Source organism: Ostrea edulis, chromosome 10, assembly GCF_947568905.1.
Source record: "Ostrea edulis chromosome 10, xbOstEdul1.1, whole genome shotgun sequence".
Lineage (NCBI taxonomy): Eukaryota > Metazoa > Mollusca > Bivalvia > Ostreida > Ostreidae > Ostrea > Ostrea edulis.
Window position 1 is genome coordinate 40,153,772 of NC_079173.1, and position 25,337 is coordinate 40,179,108.

General features: G+C 35.4%; 2 protein-coding genes across 3 annotated transcripts in view; one reads left to right on the plus strand and one right to left on the minus strand.

The window, feature by feature from the left end:
- Window positions 1–25,337, minus strand: part of LOC125665414 (gem-associated protein 2-like) — a 45,530-nt gene that overhangs the window by 11,987 nt on the left and 8,206 nt on the right. Inside the window, exons 3-4 of one of the 2 annotated variants that reach the window (XM_056151345.1) lie at window positions 24,157–24,217; window positions 4,544–4,631 (exon numbers count right to left, since the gene is read on the minus strand). In XM_056151345.1, the coding sequence (XP_056007320.1) occupies window positions 4,544–4,631; window positions 24,157–24,217 (149 nt within the window). Of the gene's footprint in view, window positions 1–4,543; window positions 4,632–8,576; window positions 12,170–24,156; window positions 24,218–25,337 lie in introns of those variants that run through there. The other variant, XM_056151344.1, reaches the window with a different exon arrangement.
- Window positions 21,924–25,337, plus strand: part of LOC125666079 (glycoprotein 3-alpha-L-fucosyltransferase A-like) — a 17,426-nt gene continuing 14,012 nt past the window's right edge. The window contains exon 1 of the mRNA XM_048899201.2: window positions 21,924–22,011. Coding sequence (XP_048755158.1) covers window positions 21,960–22,011 — 52 coding nt within the window. The 5' untranslated portion in view covers window positions 21,924–21,959. The remainder of the gene's footprint in view (window positions 22,012–25,337) is intronic.

A 25,337-nucleotide genomic window follows, 5' to 3' on the forward strand; every position in this document is an offset into this window, starting at 1 on the left:
CCTGGTACTAATGTGGTCAACCAACCAACTCACTGAAATATAATTCATCAAGCCTGGTACTAATGTGGGCAACCAACCAACACACTGAAATATAATTCATCAAGCCTGGTACTAATGTGGGCAACCAAACAACTCACTGAAATATAATTCATCAAGCCTGGTACTAATGTAGGCAACCAACCAACACACTGAAATATAATTCATCAAGTCTGATACTAATGTTGGCAACCAACCAACACATTGAAATATAATTCATCAAGTCTGCTACTAATGTTGGCAACCAACCAACACATTGAAATATAATTCATCAAGTCTGCTACTAATGTTGGCAACCAACCAACACATTGAAATATAATTCATCAAGTCTGCTACTAATGTGGGCAACCAACCAACACACTGTAATATAATTCATCAAGTCTGCTACTAATGTTGGCAACCAACCAACACATTGAAATATAATTCATCAAGTCTGGTACTAATGTTGGCAACCAACCAACACATTGAAATATAATTCATCAAATCTGGTACTAATGTTGGCAACCAACCAACACATTGAAATATAATTCATCAAGTCTGGTACTAATGTTGGCAACCAACCAACACATTGAAATATAATTCATCAAGTCTGGTACTAATGTTGGCAACGAACCAACACATTAAAATATAATTCATCAAGCCTGGTACTAATGTGGGCAACCAACCAACACACTGAAATATAATTCATCAAGTCTGGTACTAATGTTGGCAACCAACCAACACACTGAATTATAATTCATCAAGTCTGGTACTATTAAATGTGGTCAACCAACCAACTCACTGAAATATAACTCATCAAGCTTGGTACTAATGTTGGCAACCAACCAACACACTGAATTATAATTCATCAAGTCTGGTACTATTAAATGTGGTCAACCAACCAACTCACTGAAATATAACTCATCAAGTCTGCTACTAATGTGGGCAACCAACCAACACACTGAAATATAATTCATCAAGCCTGGTACTAATGTGGGCAACCAACCAACACACTGAAATATAATTCCACTAGATGACAGTGTTGTGAATATCTAGTTCTTGAAATATTTCCTGTAACTTAACATGTTTATCAATATAGGTATGGGACAATCTATTGCTGCACCAATGCATCATTATATTCATTTTTGCAATCTGCAGATCTACTCTTCTTCATTACAATGATACCCAACTGTCCATATTTATTCAATCTTCTGAAATTGTAGAAATGTCAGTATCCAGCTATTTTCAGTCTGCATGTAGTGCTCAATGCAAAAGTTTCAAAATTGTGAAAAATCATGAAGGAAGCTCTAAAGTTTTCTAAATCGATCAGTTCCAAATCTGGGGCATGAGACACCATTGCATTACTCATCTATACACAGAAAATGATGTCAAACAAGAGTACTGCAAGTGCATGTACAACATACACCCATAGGACAGTGGAATTCAACCTGGAAGTATATTGTGCACTCTGAATTGATGCCACACACATTCTGATTAGAAAAGCCTTAAAGTAGGACACGGTGTGCCAATCCATCTGACATGTGAACTGATTATGTATTTCTCTAAGAGGGAGGTTGAGACAAAATTTCAGGACAATACCTGTATCCATAACAAAAACAAATCTGGAAAACTGTTTGACCTCTTTTTACTTTTAAAGTATGTCATAGTGTTCCAATCCAGCTGAAATGCTAACTAAACTTGTATTCCTCTGAGAGGAAGCTTGTGACTAAATTTCAGTGCAATATCTGTATCCATAATGAAAATAAGTACAGAAAACTGTTTGATCTATTTTTAGCTCAAACGTAGGTCATGGTACATTAATCCAGCTGAAATGCAAACTCACTCTTAGACTTCTTGAAGAAGAAATTGAGACCAAATTTCAACACTGCACATTCATCTGTTATGGGGAAAAGTCTGGAAACATTACTTTGGACTGACACACAGACAGATGGACAGACCAATCCAGCTGAAATTGAAACTGAACTTGTATTCCTCTGAAAGGAAGCTTGTGACTAAATTTCAGAGCAATATCTGTATCCGTAAACCTACTTTTAGCCCAAATGTAGGTCATTAATGGACCAATCCAGCTGAAATGCAAACTCAGCTTGTATTCCTCCAAGAGGAACCCTGTGACTACATTTCAGGGCAATATCTGTATCCATAATGAAAAAAGTCCAGAAAACTGTTTGACCTATTTTTAACTTAAAAGTAGGTCATGGATGGACCAATCCAGCTGAATTGCAAACTGAACTTGTATTCCTCCGAGAGGAAGCTTGTAACTAAATTTCAGGGTAATACTGTATCTGTAATGGAACAAGAGGCCCATGGGCCACATTGCTCACCTGAGTCACCTTGGTCCATATCAGAAGACTTTCCCAGAGATGTCAACCCTGATTGATTAAAAAGAGGAGTAAAAACTAAGGCCGGGGGTTTGGGACCTGCCTAGGGCCCCAATGGGGTCCAGGAGCGAAGCCCCAGACAGGGGTTCAGGAGCCCGCAGGCCCCTGAAAAAATACGGAAAATAGCATTTTTAGAAGGCTTTTTATCATGTGTGAAAATCCCTCTTCAACATGCAAAAATATACATTACAGATATGAAAATGAAAAGACATGGGGTAAGTGTCAAAGAGACTGCACTCCATCCATGAGAAAAAGAGGGAATTTAAAAATCTAGAGGTCTCCACAAGGCTTTCAACAAGGGTGGAATTTCACTCCTTGTGAAAAGCTCTAAATTGTCCCAAATAAATAAAACATGTATATGTAAAATTATACTGCTCTCACCTAAATATTACAAAAATATACATGTAACATAACATTTAACACAAAGACAAACCTATGACCACAATTCCTGACTTTGGACAGACACATGAGACATGTGGTGGGGTTAAACTAGTTTGGTGAGATCTGAACTCTCCCCAACAAGTGGCGTGTCCGCCATTGTTACAATGATTGAAAATGTGCTTTTAATCTGCATCACTTAAACGTTTCTTATTACACTAATCCATACTATGCATTATGCATCTCAACGATACGGATCAAAATTCTAACATTTTAATAAAAACCGGACCGAGAACGAAAAATATCCGGATTTTTTTACAGATCGGAGTTTTAAGGTACTGAAGTCGGAGAGCGGATTTTCGGTTGAAAAATCGGAGAAACTCTGCCCAAATCAGGGTGGTTGGCATCTCTGCTTTCCATATATATTTGCATGTAAAACCGTAGTCCCTATTATGGCCCCAAACCTATCCCTGGAGGCCATGGTTTTTTCAAACTTGAATCTACACTATGTCAGAAAGCTTTCATGTAAATGTGAACTTCTTTGGCCCAATGGTTCTTGAGAAGAAGATTTTTAAAGATTTTCCCTATATATTTGTATGTAAAACTTTGATCCCCTATTGTGGCCCCATCCTACCCCAGGAGGCCATGATTTTAACAAACCTGAATCTGCACTATATCAGAAAGCTTTCATATAAATCTCAGCTTTTCTGGCTCAGTGATTCTTGGGAAGATTTTTAAAGATTTTTCCTATATATTTGTATGTAAAACTTTGAACCCCTATTGTGGCCCCATCTGACCCCCGGGGACCATGATTTTAACAATTTAGAATCTGCACTATATCAGGAAGCTTTCATATAAATCTCAGCTTTTCTGGCTCGGTGGTTCTTAAGAAGAAGAATTTTTAAAGATTTTTCCTATATATTTGTATCCAAAAATTTGATCCCCTATTGTGGCCCCATCCGACCCCCGGGGGCCATGATTTTAACAATTTAGAATCTGCACTATATCAGGAAGCTTTCATATAAATCTCAGCTTTTCTGGCTTTGTGGTTCTTGAGATGATTTTTTAATGACCCTACCCTATTTTTACCTTTTCTTGATTATCTTGGAAGGTGGCCTGGCCCTTTATTTTAACAATTTAGAATTCCCTTTACCTAAGGATGTTATGTGCCAACTTTGGTTGAAATTGGCCCAGTGGTTTTTGAGAAGAAGTCAAAAATGTTAAAAGTTTACAGATGGATGGAGAAACGGACAGACGGACGGACGCCGAAATACGGGTGATCAGAATAGCTCACTTGAGCTTTTAGCTCAGGTGAGCTAAAAAAAGTCCAGAAAACTATTTGATCTATTTTTAGCCCCAAAGTAGGTCAAGGACAGACCAATCCAACTGAAATTCAAACTGAACTTGTATTCCTCAAAAAGGAAATCTTTGCCTAAATTTCAGGACAATATCTGTATCCATAATGAAAAAATGTGCAGAAATCTGTTTGACCTACTTTTAGCCCTAAAGTACTACATGTACAATTGTACATTGTAGGTCACGGACGGTGACAATCGTTTCATCACAGTAATTTTCTCAGTCGTATGATTGATCAGTACTTTAACAACACTAATCTAATGAACCCACAGCATTCAAAGCAAAAAGTAGAAAAAATACCTGCTTTTTAGCATTGGAAAAGGGGCCTTGTTTCAGCGCCCTAGAGACCCTAAAAAAATCCCTGAATCATTATGTTTGGATAAATATTTTCTTACTTCTCTTATCTTGACTGTCTGCCTCTGTAGAAACGGGGAGGTGTCAATATCTGCTACAACGATCTGGGGGCAGTCCTTAGCTTCCTCCCTACAAAAACATCAAATCACATGACTCATTCCAAATGTAAAATAAAGCATTGTATTGGCCTCAGAAATGTTAATGATTGTATAATAAAGCATTATATTGACCTCAGAATGTTAATAATTGTATAATGTTAATAATTGTAAATTGTATAAAAAAGCATTGTATTGACCTCAGAAATGTTGATAATTGTATAATGTTAATAATTGTATGATAAATATATATTATTACTACAGTAACTTGATCCGAAGAGTCGGATCATGTCGAGTTGACAGGCGCGGATCATCAGATCACACGAGACGCGAAGCGTCGAGTTTGATCTGATGATCCGCGCCTGTCAACGAGACGTGATCCAACTCTTCGGATCAAGTTACTGTAGTAATGATAAATTTATTATATACCCCCTTGTGCATTTTAAATCCACATTTATAAGATAATAAATGTTATCCAAATAATCAAAAACACAGACATACCATGAAATTATGTTTTGTATACGCAGGTTCGTTTGTGACGCGGTCAACATTTTCCACAAATAACGTTGCGTTGTTGCATTGTGACGTCATCGTGACAGCATCAGTTTCAGAGGATACTGATACGGAATCAGAAAACCACAGTGTGGTGATCCGGAAAACCGGATCACACGCTGTGAAATCCACAGTATCAACGAACGATACATTGATGGGTATATAATAAAGCTATGTATTGACCTCAGAAATGAGTATAATACTAACACATTATTTGAAAAATAACACTCACAAGTTATTTCAAACACAATTGTAAACATGTTAAATAACACTCACAAGTTATTTCAAACACAATTGTAAACATGTTAAATAACACTCACAAGTTATTTCAAACACAATTGTAAACATGTTAAATAACACTCACAATTTATTTCAAACACAATTGTAAATATGTTTTTTTCAATAACACACTATGTTTATATTTCATTCTTATGGGGGGGGGGGGGGGGGGGGGGGGTCATTGATTTTGTCTGAAATCTTTGGTCTTTTGTATTTCCCATTGATGCATATTGCAATCTGGGATTCCATGATGTAAGAGAAAATGCAGTGTGCAATACACAGGTGTGTAGCAGGTGTTGACTAGTAGTATTTTACTCATTACCCTGAAATGTTACTTGTTATTTTTGGTTGAAATTTTTATCAACAAAAGAGCAATTTTCCTCACTTTTCCGAAGACTTTGAATACTTTTCCTGGATTAAGCAAGGTTTGAAGTAAAACAGACATTTGTTATTGCCTTGATGCACCTGTGGAAGTCTACAATGCCCATGGTGTGAAGTAAGGCAGGTTGACACAAAATAACACAAACAAGTTAAATGAAAATAACCTGTTTGAGTTTTTAATTAAAGCTGTATGACCCGATGTTCATGTATTATTTTTTAACATAATTACTTTAAAGCAGATTAATTACTTTATAAAGTCATTAACTTTCCCTTAATTACATGTTTGAAAACATCTGCATGTAAAAGAAAACAGTGCGAATCTTATTTAGAAAGTAAATATAGTGGGTACATATATAAATCATCCCATAATAGACGTCTATGAATAGACCCACACGCGTCAGGGGAATCCCAACATGATGTATTAACTCATACGCAACTGTCTAGTTTTAAGGCTGAAAGAGCGTAAAACAATGAATTGCGAAGAGGTATTTGATATTTTTATTTCTATTAAACTTATGGTACGGTACTGTTATAACAAAATACACAGCTTTACACAGATAAGACCACCGATGATCTGAAAGTTTGAACTGGTCACTTGACTGTCACTTGAAATGGCAGAGTGACACGTTTATTTGTAAACATCGATTTAAAATCAAATAATTTGGAAATAATTAATGATATGTCGTACATATGGCATGCTAAATTCACAAAAATGAGCTAAACATAGTTTCACAGTTGATAAACTAAGTTTATCGACTGTAAAATATAATTTACGGACCGTAAACTATAGTTAACGACTCGTTTACAATAGTTTTCATCCGTAAAACTATATTTAACAGTTGTAAACTATAGTTTACAAATGCTTATCCAAGTTTATCTGTCTTTAAATAAACGTTAACAATAGATTTTGCTGATAAATCCAGATTCACATTTGTAAACTATAATTTACATTCGTTAACTATAGTTCACAATTGTTAATCCTAGTTTCACAAATTGTGATACTATATTTATCAGATAAACTATGTTTAACATTCATTATTATAGTTTTGATTGTAAACTATAGCTAACTGCCATTTTTACTCATAAACTATATTAAACAAAACTGTGTTTATCACATTTTTGTGAATTCGGCGCATTAAATGACTATAAACTATATCTTACAAACCGTAAACTATCATTGATTTACATTCGTTAATAATAGTTTAGACTTGTAAACCATAGTTTACAATCATGAAACCATATTTATCAGACAAACTATGTTTTGCAATCGCTAATGATTGTTTTCATTGTTAATTATAGTTTACGCTTGTGAAACATAGATTATCTGTTAACTATGGTTTACAGATGTGAAATATAGATTAACGTCGTTAACTATATTTTATGGTCCGTAAACTATAATTTACAGTCGATAAACCTAGTTTATCAACTGTGAAACTTTGTTTAGCTCATTTTTGTGAATTTGGCATGCCATATGTACAGCCTGATAACTACATACATGCGATGATTTAAAAGCGCTTTTACGAGATGAAAAAAAAATATTGTAATTCGTACCATACAGCTTTAAGAAAAGAATAATATTGATGAAGGACAGAGTCATTGAGAGCAAAGAGAGGCAACTCATTGTGACCAAAAAATATATAATACAGTATAGTGGGGGTTTTCTGCGGGTCTAGATTTGCTGGCTCAAAGGTAATAAGCTGATAATTTTAGCAGATAATTTTCAAATAAGAACATTTACACATGCTGTCCAGTGGGCCCAAAATTCCTAATTTGTTTTAGTTTTGCTAAAATTTCTTAGAAAATGTTAAATTCAATGGGAAATCCTTTCACCTGCAAATCCTTAAAAAAAAAAATTTCCCTGTCAATTCCTATTTCTTAAAAATATATTTCTATTCTATCAATTTTGACAATGCATTCATACTAAATTTGATCAGTGAACCCATGTTTATTGCTTGTGACTTTGTGACAAAGATTTGACTATTAAAGTTATACCAGGGAGTTATACCCAATAATACACGTATCAACACTTCGCCACGAGTTACGTCCCTTTGCGGGGTCAGCCAAAGGTCAATCGGTGAAAAACCAAGTTTTCCTTCTTTACCTTACCAAATGTAAGATGTTATTACTTTGAATTTTAGCCAATTACCAAGTTTTCATACAAGTTAATGGGTTGCCCCAATCTGGGGCATATTGTAGTTAACTGCAATTGATGGAAAAATAACAGATGTCAAAGCTACAGATTGGAAAATTACAAAGCCCAACGTAGGGAAATACGATTTTTATCCGGAAGATGGCGGACAAGGGACGTAACTTTCGTAAAGTGTTGATACGTGTATAGCTGGAAGCTAGACGCCCTTCCTACACGAAGAGTATTTTTTGCACTAGTTTCTTCACTGTCAAAATTGTGAAAGTAAGACCATTAATAAATGTCTAAAACTGCCCTAATTTAGTAATAAAATTCCTAATTTGAGCCCTAAATTTTCGTAATTCCAGCCCTAAAATTAGCCCTTATTTTTTTGTCAGCCTGTGTAAATGTACCTAAATTTGAAAATTTTCATTCATGCAGACATGTTTTATATGTAAAAAGAATATATTCAGGACGGGGAAATGTCGTCCAAAATAAAATAGACCAAAGGTCAAAGGTTTGACTGTCAAAAGATACACAATAACATCGCTAATTACTCCCACTGATTAAGAATTTGATTAAGGGACCGAGGAAGTTGGGGAATGCAGGAAAACGTCACCGTGTCAACAGATAGCACAATACCTTACTCTACGTAGGTATTCGTTCCCAGAGGTGGGAGGAATGTTTAGATCAAAATCATCATTGTCTTCATTGTTGATAGCAAACGCCTGAGGTTGTAAATCGTCCTCTACAAGACTGTCTTCGCTTTCCATCTTTTAGTGATTTGTATCGTATGTGATATGTTTTAATTCCGTTTAAATTGAATCCTGAACCCGATCGAATTTTCCTCACTCTTTGCCGATTACATAATCGGCCGAGGGTTCCTCTACAAATCCCAATGATAGTCACTTCCTCATGAATGTGTTGCAGTTGTAAACGATGCGCAGCTAAATATTCTGAATATTCACTTACAAGAAGATAATTCACTTTAAAGGGACATGGACACGATTTGAGCCTAAAATGTTTAGAATGCTTAACTAAGATATTTCTAATAGTTAGCAAAAATTTCAATAACAGTTGTCAAGATACATGAGAGATACAGAGCTCACAATGTCATGTTATATAAACAAGGCTCGTGACGTGTTTTGTTTGTAAACATAGGTTAAATATACAAGTAAAAGTTTGTTTAAAGCAGATTTTTTTTTCAATTCACAAGTTAATTCTGAATACTATCAAATACTTTCTAGTGTTTGGCACATCTCATTTTCTTTTAAACACATATAATTTAAACGAAAATTAGTAATACACTGCATTTGTGAATAGTCTTTTCAATTTCTTGGACCGTTGTACATAATTAACCTCAATCTTTTTAACCTTTTGATTAAATCTTTTATTTATCTGCTTTTTTTTTTTACCCAGTTACAGTGAATTAATTCTATGATTATAAGGTCTAAAAAAAAAAAAAAACATGCATGGTGCTCCAGGCTCTTTTTACTTTCCATGGACCATTTTACAGTACACGCAGATCTACGTTTTTAACAAAACGATAGTCCAAGAAATGGAGGAAAATATTTTAAACCAACCAACAAACCTTATAGATAATGTAAGAACTTCTAAATGAATTGAATAATAGAATCTGGAGCGCCCTAGACTCCTGAATCCACCCCTGGTATTTCGTATAGGTTAATGTCCGAGTACCTCTCCATTCCGTAAAAGTAATGGAGCCGAGACCTCGAAGGGGGGGGGGGGGGGGGGGGGGGGGGTCAAGGTCCATTGTTTTAAGGAATGGAGAGGAACGAGGACATTGACCGACTTAAAATCCATCCCCAGTTTAAATCTAACTATAATTGTAACTCATTGGAGATTTTTTCTCCATTAACTAAAGAAATACTATTAAATATATTAGAATTGTATATGATACTAGTAAAGAGTTTTGTCATATGAAACATCTATTGCTTGATTTTATACGTCTTTATTATGGTACATTGATGTCTCTGTGCGTCCGTCCGTCCGTCAATTCGGGGTTTTCTGTTTCTAATTTCATTTCTCTGTCACATATCAAGCTGAAGCTTGCTATGTTGCATCTTTGTGGATCATTCTAGATCATAATTGCAAGTTCGGTCCATTTTGACCTCTTTTGCAGGAGTTTTGCCCCTTTATTTGAAAATAATTGTTATATGGAAGGTACATAATTTGTCCGGTAAACTCCTCCCACAATTTTCAAGTGAGAACCATCTTGTTTACAGAATGTTTGTATGGATATTGAAGATGTGCACGTGGCAAGAAATTATAATTTTCTTAAATTTTTGAGAAAAATACAGGTTATTGAACTTAGTCAGTTTTGAGAAAATATTACAAGGAGATTACATGGTTTGCTCGAGGAACTTCTCCCACAGTTTTTAAATGAGAACCTTATTTTACAAAGTGTTTCTATGGGTGTTGAAGGTGTGCATAAGGTAAGAATTGTGCTTTTCTTCGATTTTTATTTTAAAGAAAATTACAAGTTATTGAACCTAATCAGTTTTGAGTAATTATTGAATAATTTGTCTTTAAATTTTTCCTTCCACAGTTTCAAGTGGGGACCTTCTTATTTTACGGAGTATTTGAACGGGTATGGAAGATGTACATGTGGCAAGGATTTTGATTTTCCTCAATACTTAAGAAAATTACAGGTTGTTGAACTTACTCTATTTTGAGGAAATACATGTATTACATAAAATAAAGGACATTGTTTGTCCTTATAATTTCTCTCACAGTTTAGAAGCTATGGTAGTTGTAAATAACTTGAAGATGTGCATAGTGGAAGAATATTAATTCTCAGCATTTATTTTTTATTTTCTTTGACGTTTTAGATATTGAGAAGCTGTTGAACTTGGTCAAATTTGGGGGAATATTTTACACAGAGAACCCTTGGTTGGTCTATCTGCCCTCTGTCACAGTTTTAAACTAAGACCCTTTATTCATATTATGCAAAAAAGTATGTCACAACCTGATACTACCTGAAGCAAATTTCTACAAATTATGGCTGAAGAAAATTAAACATCCTATGTAAGCACTTTCACGGGCGTATTATGTACCGTGTACGGTGCTAAGGTTGTTAATGTCCTCAGCGGCTCAGCTGATAGAGCTTCGGACATTCATTAGGTTCAATTCCCAGCTTTGCTATGTACATTCTCTTAAAACTTATTTTTTAAGCTCGATAGTGACAGAGGGGGGTAGGGGAAACTTGTTTATAAATAATCAAATTTAACTCGACAGAACATTACTACATATACTAAGTAGTTATCTGAAACTCTCTCATGAATAATGGAGAGCTTAAACAATAGAATGGCATCGCAGGTGGAGTTTAACAGGGGTTCGTGTTTGCCCTATACTCTTAATTTTGTATTCTTTATAGGAGTTAAAAGATTTATCTGCGACACTGTTCGTTATATTTACGTTTCCATATTAGAATGGGCATTGTTTAGATTTATGTTACAGTACACGACACGAGTTTTCTACACCCCACCGTGGAAAGACCACGGTGGAAAATCCTCAGAGATACACCGTGTCCTCCGTGTTCCACGTGTCCTGTGCTGTAGGTTATGCCTGGACAGTTGCCAAATGATGGAGTGAAGGTGGGCATCTGTAGAGCAATATCACTGTTTGGATCCAGTGTATACATAGTTATTACATGTACCTTGGTGCTAATGGGGGACTGCTTATAACAATCAAAGTACTGAGAATACTGATGGGAGTTCATTTATGTAGATTTACACCAGAAGCTTTTAGGATTGAAGATTATTTTTAAAAATAATAGATTTTAGACTGTATCTTGTTTAACGTCTCTCTCGAGAATTTCTACTCATATGGAGACCGGCGTCACCAAAACCGATAAAGAGCTTCAAATTTAGGCCTTTCCTCGGCGCTTACGGCCATTGAGCAGTGAGGGTTCTTTAGCGTGCCACACCTACTGTGACACGAGACATTCGTTTTTAAGGTCATCTTCGAGGACCCGTGACATTCACACCTGATGCCGAGCGTTTGGCGATGGAAATGTCACTACCTGTTTTAACGACTTAGGTTTGTCGCGGTTGGGATTCGAACCCCGGCCTTCCGCATGCGGGGCGAACGCTCTAACCTCTATACCTCCGCGGCGGTAAAACAAAATAATAAAAAAAAAGTCCCCTCAAAAGTCATAAACGTATGCATGAGCGTATGTCGTGACGATAGCGTACAAAGTGCAATTAATTATGACTACATACCTATACAAAAACTGGTAAATTAACACTTTATCTGGATTGTATTTTACATTCCAGCATATTAAATACTCATAAAATTGTTCATTTTTTGTCAAAATATGTCACTGCAATGATATTCTAGCACAAGAATGTTTTTGAAAAATTTCACGCATAACTTTAAAATTCTTGGGTTTATGCTAATTTTAAAAAAAAATTCTACAACTCCTCTTTAGATAAAATGGGGGAGGGATTGACATGACTTACAAAACTAACTTATACTTAAACATAAGACATATACATCTACTTATCCTTTATCTTTAGAATCTTACTTAAATTTAGAAATCCATTTCCTAGAGCTCAATGCAAATCATTTAGAAAAATCACCACCTACGTAACTTCGTAACCATTAACATTTGACAGTGTATGTTTTTACTGTTTTCCGCCACACTAAACAATTTTTCAGTCATCTGATGGCGCCCAATTTTTATTGGTGGAAGAGAGAATTCAGATACAATGTATCTGAGAAGAGACCATCGACCTTCCGAAAATAAACTGGGAACCTTTCTAACTTACCAACGTGAGCGGGATTCGAACCCGCGCCGACCAGAGGTGAGAGGCCGTGGGATTTTTGAGCGCGATGCTCTAACCACTCGGCCACGGATGCCCTTTCAATTGACAGTGGAATATCTACAGTTTACTCAATCTACAAAAATAGTAATATGGTCTTTATTAATTTTGCAGAGGTAAAAAGTCGAAGATCACGAACAACAACCAATCTCCTATAAAGGATACAAAATTAATAAAGAGTTGTCAATGGGCAAACACGGAGCCATGTACATATCAGATCAGGCGCCTAGGAGGAGTAAACATCCCCTTTCGACCGGTCACATCCGCCATGAGCCCTATATCTTGATCAAGTAAACGCACAGGTGCTTGTATACATGACTTCCACCCCTCCCCTCTCCTTGTGTCTTTGAATGGTATTTTGTTTTTATGAGGATTAGGGTTACAGTAAGGGTTAGGCTTTCTGGTGAGGGTTGCTGGTGAGGGTTGCTGATGTAGATTGCAGTTATGGTTACAGCTAGGGTTGCTGGTGTAGGTTGCAGTTATGGTTACATCTAGGGTTGCTGGTGTAAGTTGCAGTTATGGTTACAGCTAGGGTTGCTGGTGTAGGTTGCAATTGCAGTTATGGTTACAGCTAGGGTTGCTGGTGTAGATTGCAGTTATGGTTACAGCTAGGGTTGCTGGTTAGGGTTGCAGTTATGGTTACGTCTAGGGTTGCTGGTTAGGGTTGCAGTTATGGTTACAGCTAGGGTTGCTGGTGTAGGTTGCAGTTATGGTTACAGTTAGGGCTGCTGATGTAGGTTGAAGTTATGGTTACATCTAGGGTTGCTGGTTAGGGTTGCAGTTAGGGTTAGGTTTACACCATGGGTTAGCGTTACTGGCGAGTTTTAGAAATTTAAAGTGTATACGTTCAATGATTTCAACATTTTCAAATTCAGAAATTTCACAGCCATTCGTCAAAATTAGTACAACTTTATCACAAAGATCCAGCTGAGGCTCTATCAGGGGCGGGTCCAGGAATTGTGGTTACGGGGGCGCCACTTTATGAGGCAGGGGGTATAGGGGCCGCTCCCGGAAGCTCCTGGATTTTATAGATTTTATAGGGCTTGAAATATTTCTTATTTAGTCATTTGTATTATTTTATATCATTTTTAATCAGGTGAAATTAATTAAATGACGCAAATTTTACGGGTTTTTGAAAGAAAAAAAAAAGGTTCTCACAATAAAGTAATTAAAGAAATCAAAAGATTTGTTATTTATTTCTCCGGGAGTGGAAGAAATTGTTGCTTCTTTTATCGTATTGTACATTTTTCTATACAAGATACCACGATTTACATTAAAAAACAAAAATAGGGGGAGGGGCGCGCGGCGGCTGCGCCCCCTTAAATCCGCCACTGGAGAGAAATGCGTTAATCATATATGTTATTGCAGAAAGGGATGTGTTAATTATAGATGTTGTTGCAGGAAGAAGAGAGTCTAAGCGTCGTTTTATCAGATAGGTGGGGAGTGGATCCAGCTCACACAACTTGTCTATTGATGGGCTTGACTTTGTTGAAGAACAACTCGGATCTTAGCCATCTTGTTTATGAAGAAATCTGAAAACCCCTCTACAAGATCAACACCAGCTGGAGTACTCGATAACACAAAAAGCTATGTATGGTGTGATACGAAAAATTAGACAATTTAATTTATCTGTAGAATGTCAATTTGATCTATTTGATAAAGTGGTTGTACCTGTTTTACTTTATGGATGTGGAATTTGGGGTTATGAAAATCTTGATATAATTGAACGTGTACATTTAAAATTTTTGAAAACTATTTTTAATTTGAAAAGCTCAACTCCTAGTTATATGATATATGGGGAATCTGGGCGTTTTCCGATGTATATCAAGGTTTATTCAATTAAGAATGATTACATACTGGGCAAAATTGTTATACTCAGAAAATAAAATTGTTAATATTGTTTATAGATATTTTTGTACCCAATATGAAAAAGTTGGATATAAAAACCTTTGGATTGACTGTGTTCAAAAATTTTTAAACATGTGTGGACTTTCAAATATTTGGAATGAGCAAGGTTATTGCGTAAATGTTAAATGGTTATCTACAACAGTTAACCTGATTTTGAAAGATCAATTTATTCAGAAGTGGTCTTCTGATATTAACGACTCTTCTAAAGGCCAGGTTTATAAACTTTTCAAATATTGTTTTGGTTTAGAGAAATATGTACTTACTCTGCCTGTAAAATTAAGAAAACTATTTATGAAATTTCGCACTTCAAATCACCGATTACCCATAGAGACAGGAATATGGCATGGTATTCCCCTGAATGAAAGACTATGTACATTTTGTAATAAAGGAGAAATAGGAGATGAATTCCATTTCATTTTACAGTGTCCAACTTTTTCACAATTAAGGAAAAAATACATAGACAAATTTTTTTTATGAAAGACCAAATGTTCTCAAGTTTTCTAATCTATTGTCAACTCAAGATATGTTAAATATTAAGAAATCTGTGTTTTTATTTCTCATATTTTTGAGATTATCTGTTGTTCTTCTACTCCCTCCTAAACGTATTACTATTATGTTTATTTATACATACATTGTATATTATGTTTATTTATACATACATTGTATATTATGTTTATTTATACATACAGTGTATATTATGTTTATTTATACATACATTGTATATTATGTTTATTTATACATACAGTGTATATTATGTTTATTTATACATACATTGTATATTATGTTTATTTATACATACATTGTATATTATGTTCCCCTCCGGTATCTAAGAAAGCTGTATTATTCCATATATGAACCTCTGACGATTTTTCTTGCATGTACATTGCATTATATTTATTGTACCTCATGTACCGTTTAACATGGTTTGAGTGAAATAAATTGAATTGGGTGCTGTTTCCCCATAAGATCCTTGGTGATCTTGAAAAGCTGCATAAAATTTATGCCTCAATTTTGCATGAATAGTAGTATTTCGGTGTTTGCTAAAGTTGACACAGTCCCTATGCAACATTAAAATTTGAATAGAAAATGGCTTCTGATTTTTTTTTTTTTTTTTTTACGATAATCAGAATTCTTTCAAATTTGGACATGGGTCCAAATCTAAGGACGATAACACTTTCTTACCATTTCTTTTGTAAGCTTTGATCAATGATGTCGATAGAAAAACAATGCACTGATACGTAGATCTATATAAAGTGAAAATAAATAAAGCATAACATACCATAATTTCTGATATCTGGTAGAAATTTCACCGTGTCTCAAATAGCTCGCGTTAGAGTCTCGGGAGCTGCGAGATAGTCCCTGATTTTATGCTCTACGTAACACTGATAAAGGATAGGCGAGGATAACGAACAGTGATCAATCTCATAACTCCTATAAGCAATACAAAATAGAGAGTTGGGAAAACACGGACCCCTGGACACACCAGAGGCGGGACCAGGTGCCCAGGAGGAGTAAGCATCCCCTGTCGACCAGTCACACCCGTCGTGAGCCCTATATCCTGATCAGGTAAACGGAGTTATCCGTAGTCAAAATCAGTGTGTCAAGAACGGCCTAACAATCGGTATGAAACACGTTAGACAGCAATTGACCCAATGATAGGTTGTATTGACGAACTAGATCGTTATAACGACCATAGAATTTGCGAAATGCTGACTTCAATCGAGGCTGATGAAACCCCTGTACCATCAACTTGTTTGTAAGTAGCTTACCTCGATTTAATATTAAATCGTTCGGATATGTTCCGAACACGTTAGTAGGGGTGAATGATATAGGGATCATTTTTCTGTTCTATTTACATACTTAGGATTATCCAGTTGAACTCTAACTGTGTTCCCCTTAGAAAGCCCTTTAATGTGGCTCACTACAACCTGAAATAGCTTCTCAAATCAGTACAAATTGATTTAATCATAAAAGATATGATGAAATATAATAAGTATATAGGCCAAAAAGGCAGAAAATATGCAAATTTGGATAAAAACATGATTTTCAAAAAAAAAATTATTTCAACACATACAAGTAACTCGAAGTTCAAGGGACCTTGATAAAACTTCGAGAGATCGAGAGTTCGAAATTCGGAAATTGAAGGTCCGCCAGTATGGTTAAGATTTTACAGTAACCGGAAATGTATACCAACAAGATCATTAATCCGAGATTCCTCTGACTCTTAACCCCGCTTTTATTTTGTGACTTCTGCGGGGGAGAGTCAGAGCGGATTCCATATTGAAAAGTGGGAATTCAGCGACACCAGCTGGTGTCGCTGCTTTACCTACCTCTTACAACTTTATTTCGCGGACCCATCTTCCAAGACGCAAGGATTCAGTTATCGGAAGATTATTCTACAAATACATCATGATTAATACGATGCTATCGCCGTTAAAACGATGGAATTTTGTGTTTACATGTGCTGACGTCATGCGCAAAGAAATCAAATGGCGAGGCGGCAACCTAATTCAAGTGATGCTCCATTTGTCGGTGTTAGGGCCGTTTAAACGGCGATAGCATCGTATTAATCATGATCTATTTATAGATTTATCTTCCGTTAACTGAATTCTCACGTCTTGGAAGATAGATCCGCGAAATAAAGTTGTAAGAGGTAGGTAAAGCAGCGACACCAGCTGGTGTCGTTGAATTCCCACTTTTCAATATGGAGTCCGCTCTGACTCTCCCCCGCACATGTCAAATATAAAAGCGGGGGTAAGAGTCAGAGGAATCTCGGATTACAAGATCATATGATATCGTTTTGACATGTTTTCCTTCATATACACGTATCAACACTTCGCCGCAAGTTACGTCCCTTTGCGGGGTCAGCCAAAGGTCAATCGGTGAAAAATCCAGTTTTCCTTCTTTACCTTACCAAATGTAAGATGTTATTACTTTGAATTTTAGCCAATTACCAAGTTTTCATACAAGTTAATGGGTTGTCCCAATCTGGGGCATATTGTAGTTGACTGCAATTGATGGAAAAATAACAGATGTCAAAGCTACAGATAGGAAAATTACAAAGCCCAACGTAGGGAAATACGATTTTTATCCGGAAGATGGCGGACAAGGGACGTAACTTTCGCGAAGTGTTGATACGTGTATTCGTCAGGTACTTTGATATCAAAATAAAAAACCTATTTTGCATTAATAAAAACATTTCAAAGTTAATTTATGTATTTATTTGTTCTTTAATCATGCTTAGATAGGCATACAAACCAAGTTCAGATGATGCTTTACTATCGCAAACTAAACTGAGCACAATGTTATGTCGCTTTACCCAAAACAAGAATTCTAACGAAAGAGTAAAGCGATGTGTTAAAGTAACTTTACACAAAGAACAAACTCGAGAAATTCAACAGTCTGTAGATCTCTAGATTATCTATAAAACTTACTCTTTCGTTGTCACGTCAAACAAATTCTAGATTTCATTCATAGTCGGATTATATATTATTTTAATCAGCACGACTCAAAACCCCCTGCAGTGCAAGCTGGGTGTAAACTGACCAATTAACCAATTATATACTCAAGTGTGTCACCTCCACAAAGAAGTACCGGCGATGTTTCAACTATGTAAACACCTAATTACACTTCCGGCATTCAACAAAATCCAGGTAAGGCCCAAGCGGAAATTATTACACGCTTGTGTCAAAAAAATTCAGAACTATTTTTCTTAAATTTCGCACCACAAATCACCGCCTCCCTATAGAGACTGGTAGATGGATTGGTATTCCATATAATGAAAGATTTTGTGTTTTGTGTAACGAATCGAAATTGCAGACGAATTCCATTATATATTAGAATGCAGTACTTTGTCAAATATTAGAAAAGAATACCTACACAGTAGGTATTACACAAGACCTAATGTTATTAAATTTCATGAAATTATGTCAACCAGTAAGGTTAAAACACTTAAAAAACTCTGTATGTTTATCTCAAAAATCTATGAGTTAGTCTGTCCTCCTTAATATATTTTGTAAATACTTTTTCAATACATGTATATTGTATATTTGTACATACTCTGACCTTATTCTTACTCAAATGTATGTTTACTTAATGCACCTCATGTACCATGTATAATGTTGTTTGAGTGAATAAAATGAACTTGAACATGTAACGGTGGGTATACGCTACCCCCACTTCGAGAGATCAAGAGTGAAAAACAATGAAATGTGTTTTATGGGACCCAACTTCACTTCGAGAGATCGAACGTTCGAGAGATCGATAGTAAATTTGCTTTGTTATATAGAGAAAAAACTCGGGACCATGATTTCACTTCGAGAGATCGAGAACTTCGAGAGATCGAAGTTCGCGCCATCGAGAGTCACCTGTACATGTATGAACAAAAGACTGGCGGATTTGAACTCGAGATCTGCGGTTTATACCCACTGAGCTACGATGACAGACAAACAAATTGATCAATACGAATAATTTCACAAAACATTTAAAAATCGCCACATTGTGACGTAGTGTCATAACGAGTACAAGCTTCAGTGTAGTGAGCTACCTTAATCTCCCTTCATAATGAGATTGCTGGTTTTTGGCGAGTAGACGTTCTGGGAATAAACCCTTTCAATGCGATTTAGAACAATAGTTTCAATAATGCTAAACTTTGTTTGCGGTTTTGTCAGGGCACTATAATTATACACCTGAATGGTTTACATCGGTAACATTTGACTGCGGCATAATTATGTTATTCGCTCCGCGGAGCGAATCAGTTTGACATGCTTGGTTTATACGTGTTAACTATTGACTTTTTATAATCATGCTATTTATTCCGTTTATAAAAGCAAAAATCATTCATACACATTTACGGAATAAATGCTATATTTAAGTACGTAGAATACATGCTAATTCGTTCCGCGGAGCGAATAACATGATGATGCCAACAGTGCTCTTTTACAGCCAGATAAGAAAAATGATAGGGGGGGGGGGGGGGGGGGTATGTACATCCGAATACAGGCTGAAAATTTTAACGATTTCAAACTCAATTAACTGTAGCCAGGTGTTGGAGTTTGGATCCACCTACTTGTGGTTCAGGTTGTCTTGTGTCCTTTGTGTTTGTATGTCACGAGACTAGTAAGAGGTAGAGAGAAAGAGCGTATGAGAGAGAGAGAGAGAGAGAGAGAGAGAGAGTATGTGTGTCAGTTGTGTTCACATACCTACTAAAAACCATTTTTACCTGTCCGCCCCATACCTATGAGCACCGTCAAGGTTGCTGCATTGTATAGGGTTATGCAGACTGGTAAGATTTATCTATTATATTTATAGTTCAGAGGTTAATGCTATACATTCAATATAAGAAATCTTTCTAGTTTCTATGCATAAAGTTAATTTGGTGATACCTAGAGTTAGTGAACAGCATGTAAAGTATGAATGTTACGTATTTTGTACGAATGCTGTAGGTTTTTTCCATAGAATACAATATTTAGACACCCAAGAATTGTTCCTGATCTATCGATGGGTTACATAACAATTAAAAAGTATGTACACTGGCTTATACGTAATCAACAACATTGCTAATTTCACAAGTTAGTGTAACCAGATGACCTTAAGACTTGATTGTATTATCACTTATATTAGTCTTCCATTATCTTTATCGATTATATTAGCCTTAATTACCGATTATATTATTAAATTTACAATGTATGCGAGTGATGCAGGCCTGTGGAATCGCACTGATCATATTTAGTCATTTTAGCTGATGAAATTATGTAAGCCGCATTGCAAACAAATACATAAAGGTCACCATGTTTTGTACAACCTTTATGAGTAAAACTCGCGATACTGTTATTCCAGTACCTGCATCACCCATAGATGATTGGCACTTGGGACAGTTTTGTTACCAAAAATGTACACTACTGCAGCTGCGTTTATTATAGCGCATTAGTGTCAACAATGTTAATCACGTACCCATTTCATATATATATTTACGTTTGTAAATTTGTAAGGAGGAGAAGAGAATAGAACCTGGTATTGTATTTGAATGTTGCGGAGTTTGTGTTAGAAATAAACTTTGAAACCAACGCGAGTTGAGTATAGTTAAGACTTTGTTGGTGAAGTCTGAGTAATAAGACTTTGTTAGTATAAGTCTTCAGGTTAAGACTTTGCTGGAAGAAGTCTTAAACAAATAATCCGGTTAAATTAGATCTCCACTATGTCACAGCTATTTACTATACACAAAGGCTCATGTATAGTAAGCCTATACGCAGCAAGGGTCCAGTAAACCCCCCTTTTTTTTGGTTAATTGCATGCTTGGGTGGTTTTTGATTGGTCAAAGAGACTTGGAATTCACGGGGTACGCGTCTTGGCCGGTCATTTTCACAAGGAAATAACGCCATCTGGACGTCTATGGAACTACGTCCCATGTTTTTATATCATAGGTAAATATACCTGTATGACTTTTTCTAAGTTTATTGATTGATTATACAAGGTGATTATCATCGTTCAATTGTCTCATTGATTTATTTCTCTATCTCTTAGAATTTCAAAGTGTCATTTTTGCATTATAGTTTGTTATAAGAAATTTATCCGATACAAGTTGTCTATTAGTTTGAAAGGGTACTTGAAATTAGATTGTAATGTTGTACAGAAGGTTGTAAATACTTTGTATTATATGTACATAATCATATCAAAAGTGGGGTGCAAATAATGGTGCTTAATTTTAAAGAACTATGACTAATTTGGAGAGAAAAAACCAACACTTTAACGCCCATCTCTTTGATAATGTAAATTTTACGAGGATGCTAGAAGATGACCGACTTGTCACATATTTCAAAAGCTTATCATTTTACATTTATTGAACCATACATGTAATACAATGGTAGATTGCCATATACCATCGTCGGACGATGCATGTGTATATAAAATTGAATACGCTTAACCCGTAAAACAGCAAAACTAACTCAACGAAAATTGATTATCCCTGTCAGTATCAATCACATATTGGTGGGTTCATAAATAATTTTTCAGGAATTTAATTCTATACATGTATTTGTACAAATGTTTTAAGAAAACATGCATAACACAAATATAAATTAGGAAAAGGATTAAAGACTTGAATTAGCAAAATCTTGAGAGAGAGAGAGAGAGAGAGAGAGAGAGAGAGAGAGAGAGAGAGAGAGAGAGAGAACTGGCTGGGGGAAAAACCGGTCACAAGTATGTTTATATCTGTTACATAACAATTTCTGTCTGCTTCAACGCCCATCATCAATCATCGCTCCCTCGTGTCATGATGACTACGCCCATCGGGTGTCTGCACATAATCAACAATATTATATGGGGTAAGTGACTTGTACCATAGTTTGGCGTGCTTTCGTTTGTTAAAAGTGTGGGTTATTTGTACATAACCCACACTTTTCTTTAAACCCCGCCCACATTCTCGAAAAAAAAAAAAAAAATCACTGTCCACTGTATGAAGTTCCTACAGATCAAAATTGCACATATCAAACACGGATAACTGACTCAGACTAAGTTCTCCAAATACATTATAGATATTCGCACTGAATCTCATTTAAACCTTGATACAAGATAATATCGTCAATGGTCTCGTCCCAAAGATTTTCTATTTCCATATTCTCCTCAAGTCGAGAAACACGTGTACGTAGAAATACGGGTATCATTTATAAAGAGTTTTATAAAAGACCCAGTCACGTGATAAGAACGCGTTTGAGAGATAAACTTGTTTAGCGGACAGAGTGAATCAGACTTGCGTTTCTTTTATGGTTTCGCGTCTTACAATTCTTAAATTTTTTTTCTCTCTTATGTTTCACCATTTTAAAAAAAAATCTATTGTATATACATGTAAATGTTTTTCCAGCCAATTTAGTCAAAATATGTATTAGAATGAAGGATTCAAAAGAGTAACCACCATCGTCCGTTGAATATATTGCTAAATTTTTAAACAGAAAAATGCTCCAATGCAAGGTGAAGATAACGAACAGTGATCAATCTCATAACTCCTACAAGAAATATGGGTTCTTAGAATTTTATTTGAATTTTTTAATTTCAATTCTTTAAAGCCAATACCGGTACTAAAAGTCGGAGAATGCGTAAATGTTAAATAAAAATATCAAAACCAACAGTCCAAACATTTATATGCACTTTAAAAACAAATAATGAACATACATTTTTCGGTGATAGAAAGTCATTATGATAGAAATATATGGTGTACAAAGTGTAATGTAAAGACATAACAATTGGCATCATATTGTAAACAGGCGACCGCGCTTCCGAAAGCTATAATAAAATATAGTGAATAATAGTAAACTATGGTACAAGTAGTAGTTACCCCATATGATATTGTTGGTATCTGCACATAACCAACAATATTATATGGGGTAACTACTACACATACTTACTGGTATTCCTTAGATCTTGCTAACACGTTTCATAAAGTATCTCGGCGTGCAGCGTCGCAATTCGTACCCTCATGTATTTTCAAAAAGTGAAATTTGTTTTTAATTAACGCGTTTGAAATGTGCATATCATGCACAAAACGTGCATCGAATCAAATATCAGAATTAAGGGAAAGGCACATCGTTGCTTTTATGAACAAAATATTACTGATATCGTATTTGACAGCTAGTCTTTAACGACAACAATTAATCCTTGTATAACGATTGAGGTAACTCATTACACCAGATCTTTATTTAATGGATCGTTAAAACCCTCTTATGAAGTATAATTTCACCATCGAAAAATTGATACAAGCTCTAAAGTATTTTTTTTGTGTGTGTGTGTGTGTGTGTGTGTGTGTGTGTGTGTGTGTGTGTGATTTATCCCGGAATGATAAATATTGTATTTTGTAAGATAATCTAGAGTCCACATTTCGTTGTGATTTGAAGCACAATATGATATTCATATCATGCACCAAATCACAGCGTTTGGACCCAAGAATCTCTTATTTGCAAACAAAACAACCTTTTTCTCATTCCAGGAAAAGTCTTTTAAAAAAATCAATTAAAATAATTCAGAGCTTGTATCACTCTTTCAATGGTGGTATTGTTACGGGGTTGCAAACCGGTTCTAATGACCACACAGACCATCCGTGACAGGTTATGAGTTTATTGAAGAAATAAATCTATTTCTGACATGTAAATAGCAGCTCTGAAACATAATAAACAATTATAAGCATACACAATCACACACCACATAAAATATACAAATACTAGGGAAATAATTTCAATACAATGAACACAAAATTATTCGTCCATTATTTTGTGTAAAGTTTAAGAAAAATTATAAAATAACATTTAAATCTCAAAATGAGGCTCTTTACCCATAATGCATTTAAATATAATAAATCTTATCATTTATGACATTTATGCAAACTAAATGGTAAAGTACACATCGAACACACACAAAAGAAATTATATGACAAATACAAGTTAGACATCACAGAAATACATACAAAACAATGATCTTACCAGATATATGGTACCAGAGCCAAAATATCAAAAATAGGAAGATAACTGATTTTCAAGGAACCTGTATAAAATATTAATTCTATTTTACTCCTTTGTTAAATATGAAATAAAGTACATAATTTCATTTCTTTCATTCATTAACACATTCACACCAATAAATATGTTAAGATTCATTTTCTTACCTCAAGTCAGAAAAAAGATGTCAAAAGATATGCAAAGAAAACCACCCTTCAACACTCTGCTAGTGAATACAACTGACTATCTAAAAATCCAACAGAACTCACCAAACCCATGACATATAACCTTTGACACTAAGCCTAGCCAACCAAAATGAATTAAATAGACCATGAACAACAACTGCATGCATGGTTTAATCATAAGGAAAGCCATTAAGGTCATAATTACATTACTACATATCTAAATAGAGAAATATGGAAGACCATTATAGAATCCAATAAAAGTTTATGTTTTGCAACTTACATATTTTATTTACACTAAAAATAAAATAAATTATTGATATTAATTCACCCTACTACAGTATCATAATACACGTATGAACACTTTGCGAAAGTTACGTCCCTTGTCCGCCATGTCCCGGATAAAAATCGTATTTCCCTACGTTGGCCTTTGTAATTTTCCTATCTGTAGCTTTGACATCTGTTATTTTCCCATCAATTACAGTCAACTACAATATGCCCCAGATTGGGGCAACCCATCAACTTGTATGAAAACTTGGTAATTGGCTAAAATTCAAAGTAATAACATCTTACATTTGGTAAGGTAAAGAAGGAAAACTTGGTTTTTCACCGATTGACCTTTGCCTGACCCCGCAAAGGGACGTAACTCGCGGCGAAGTGTTGATAGGTGTATTCATAAGAGGTGTAATGAGCTACCTTAAACTCATATCAATCTATCACCCATCGCGAAGACAGTGGCCATTGAAGGCTAATTTATGACGTAACACCGTCGGTTCCGGTTGATTTCATCAGCAGGACTGAGTCACGAACAGTTCAGTTTGGAGCCGAAGGGATTTAAGCCCGTTCTTTCACAAGAAAAACGTTCAGTTGAGTCGCAGACCAGGCAGACGGTACACGTTTCTTCATAGAAATGTCTCAACCTCAATTTCTCATAACTCAAATGATGGATCCACAGTTCACATAGTCTTTTCTTTTCAAAAGACT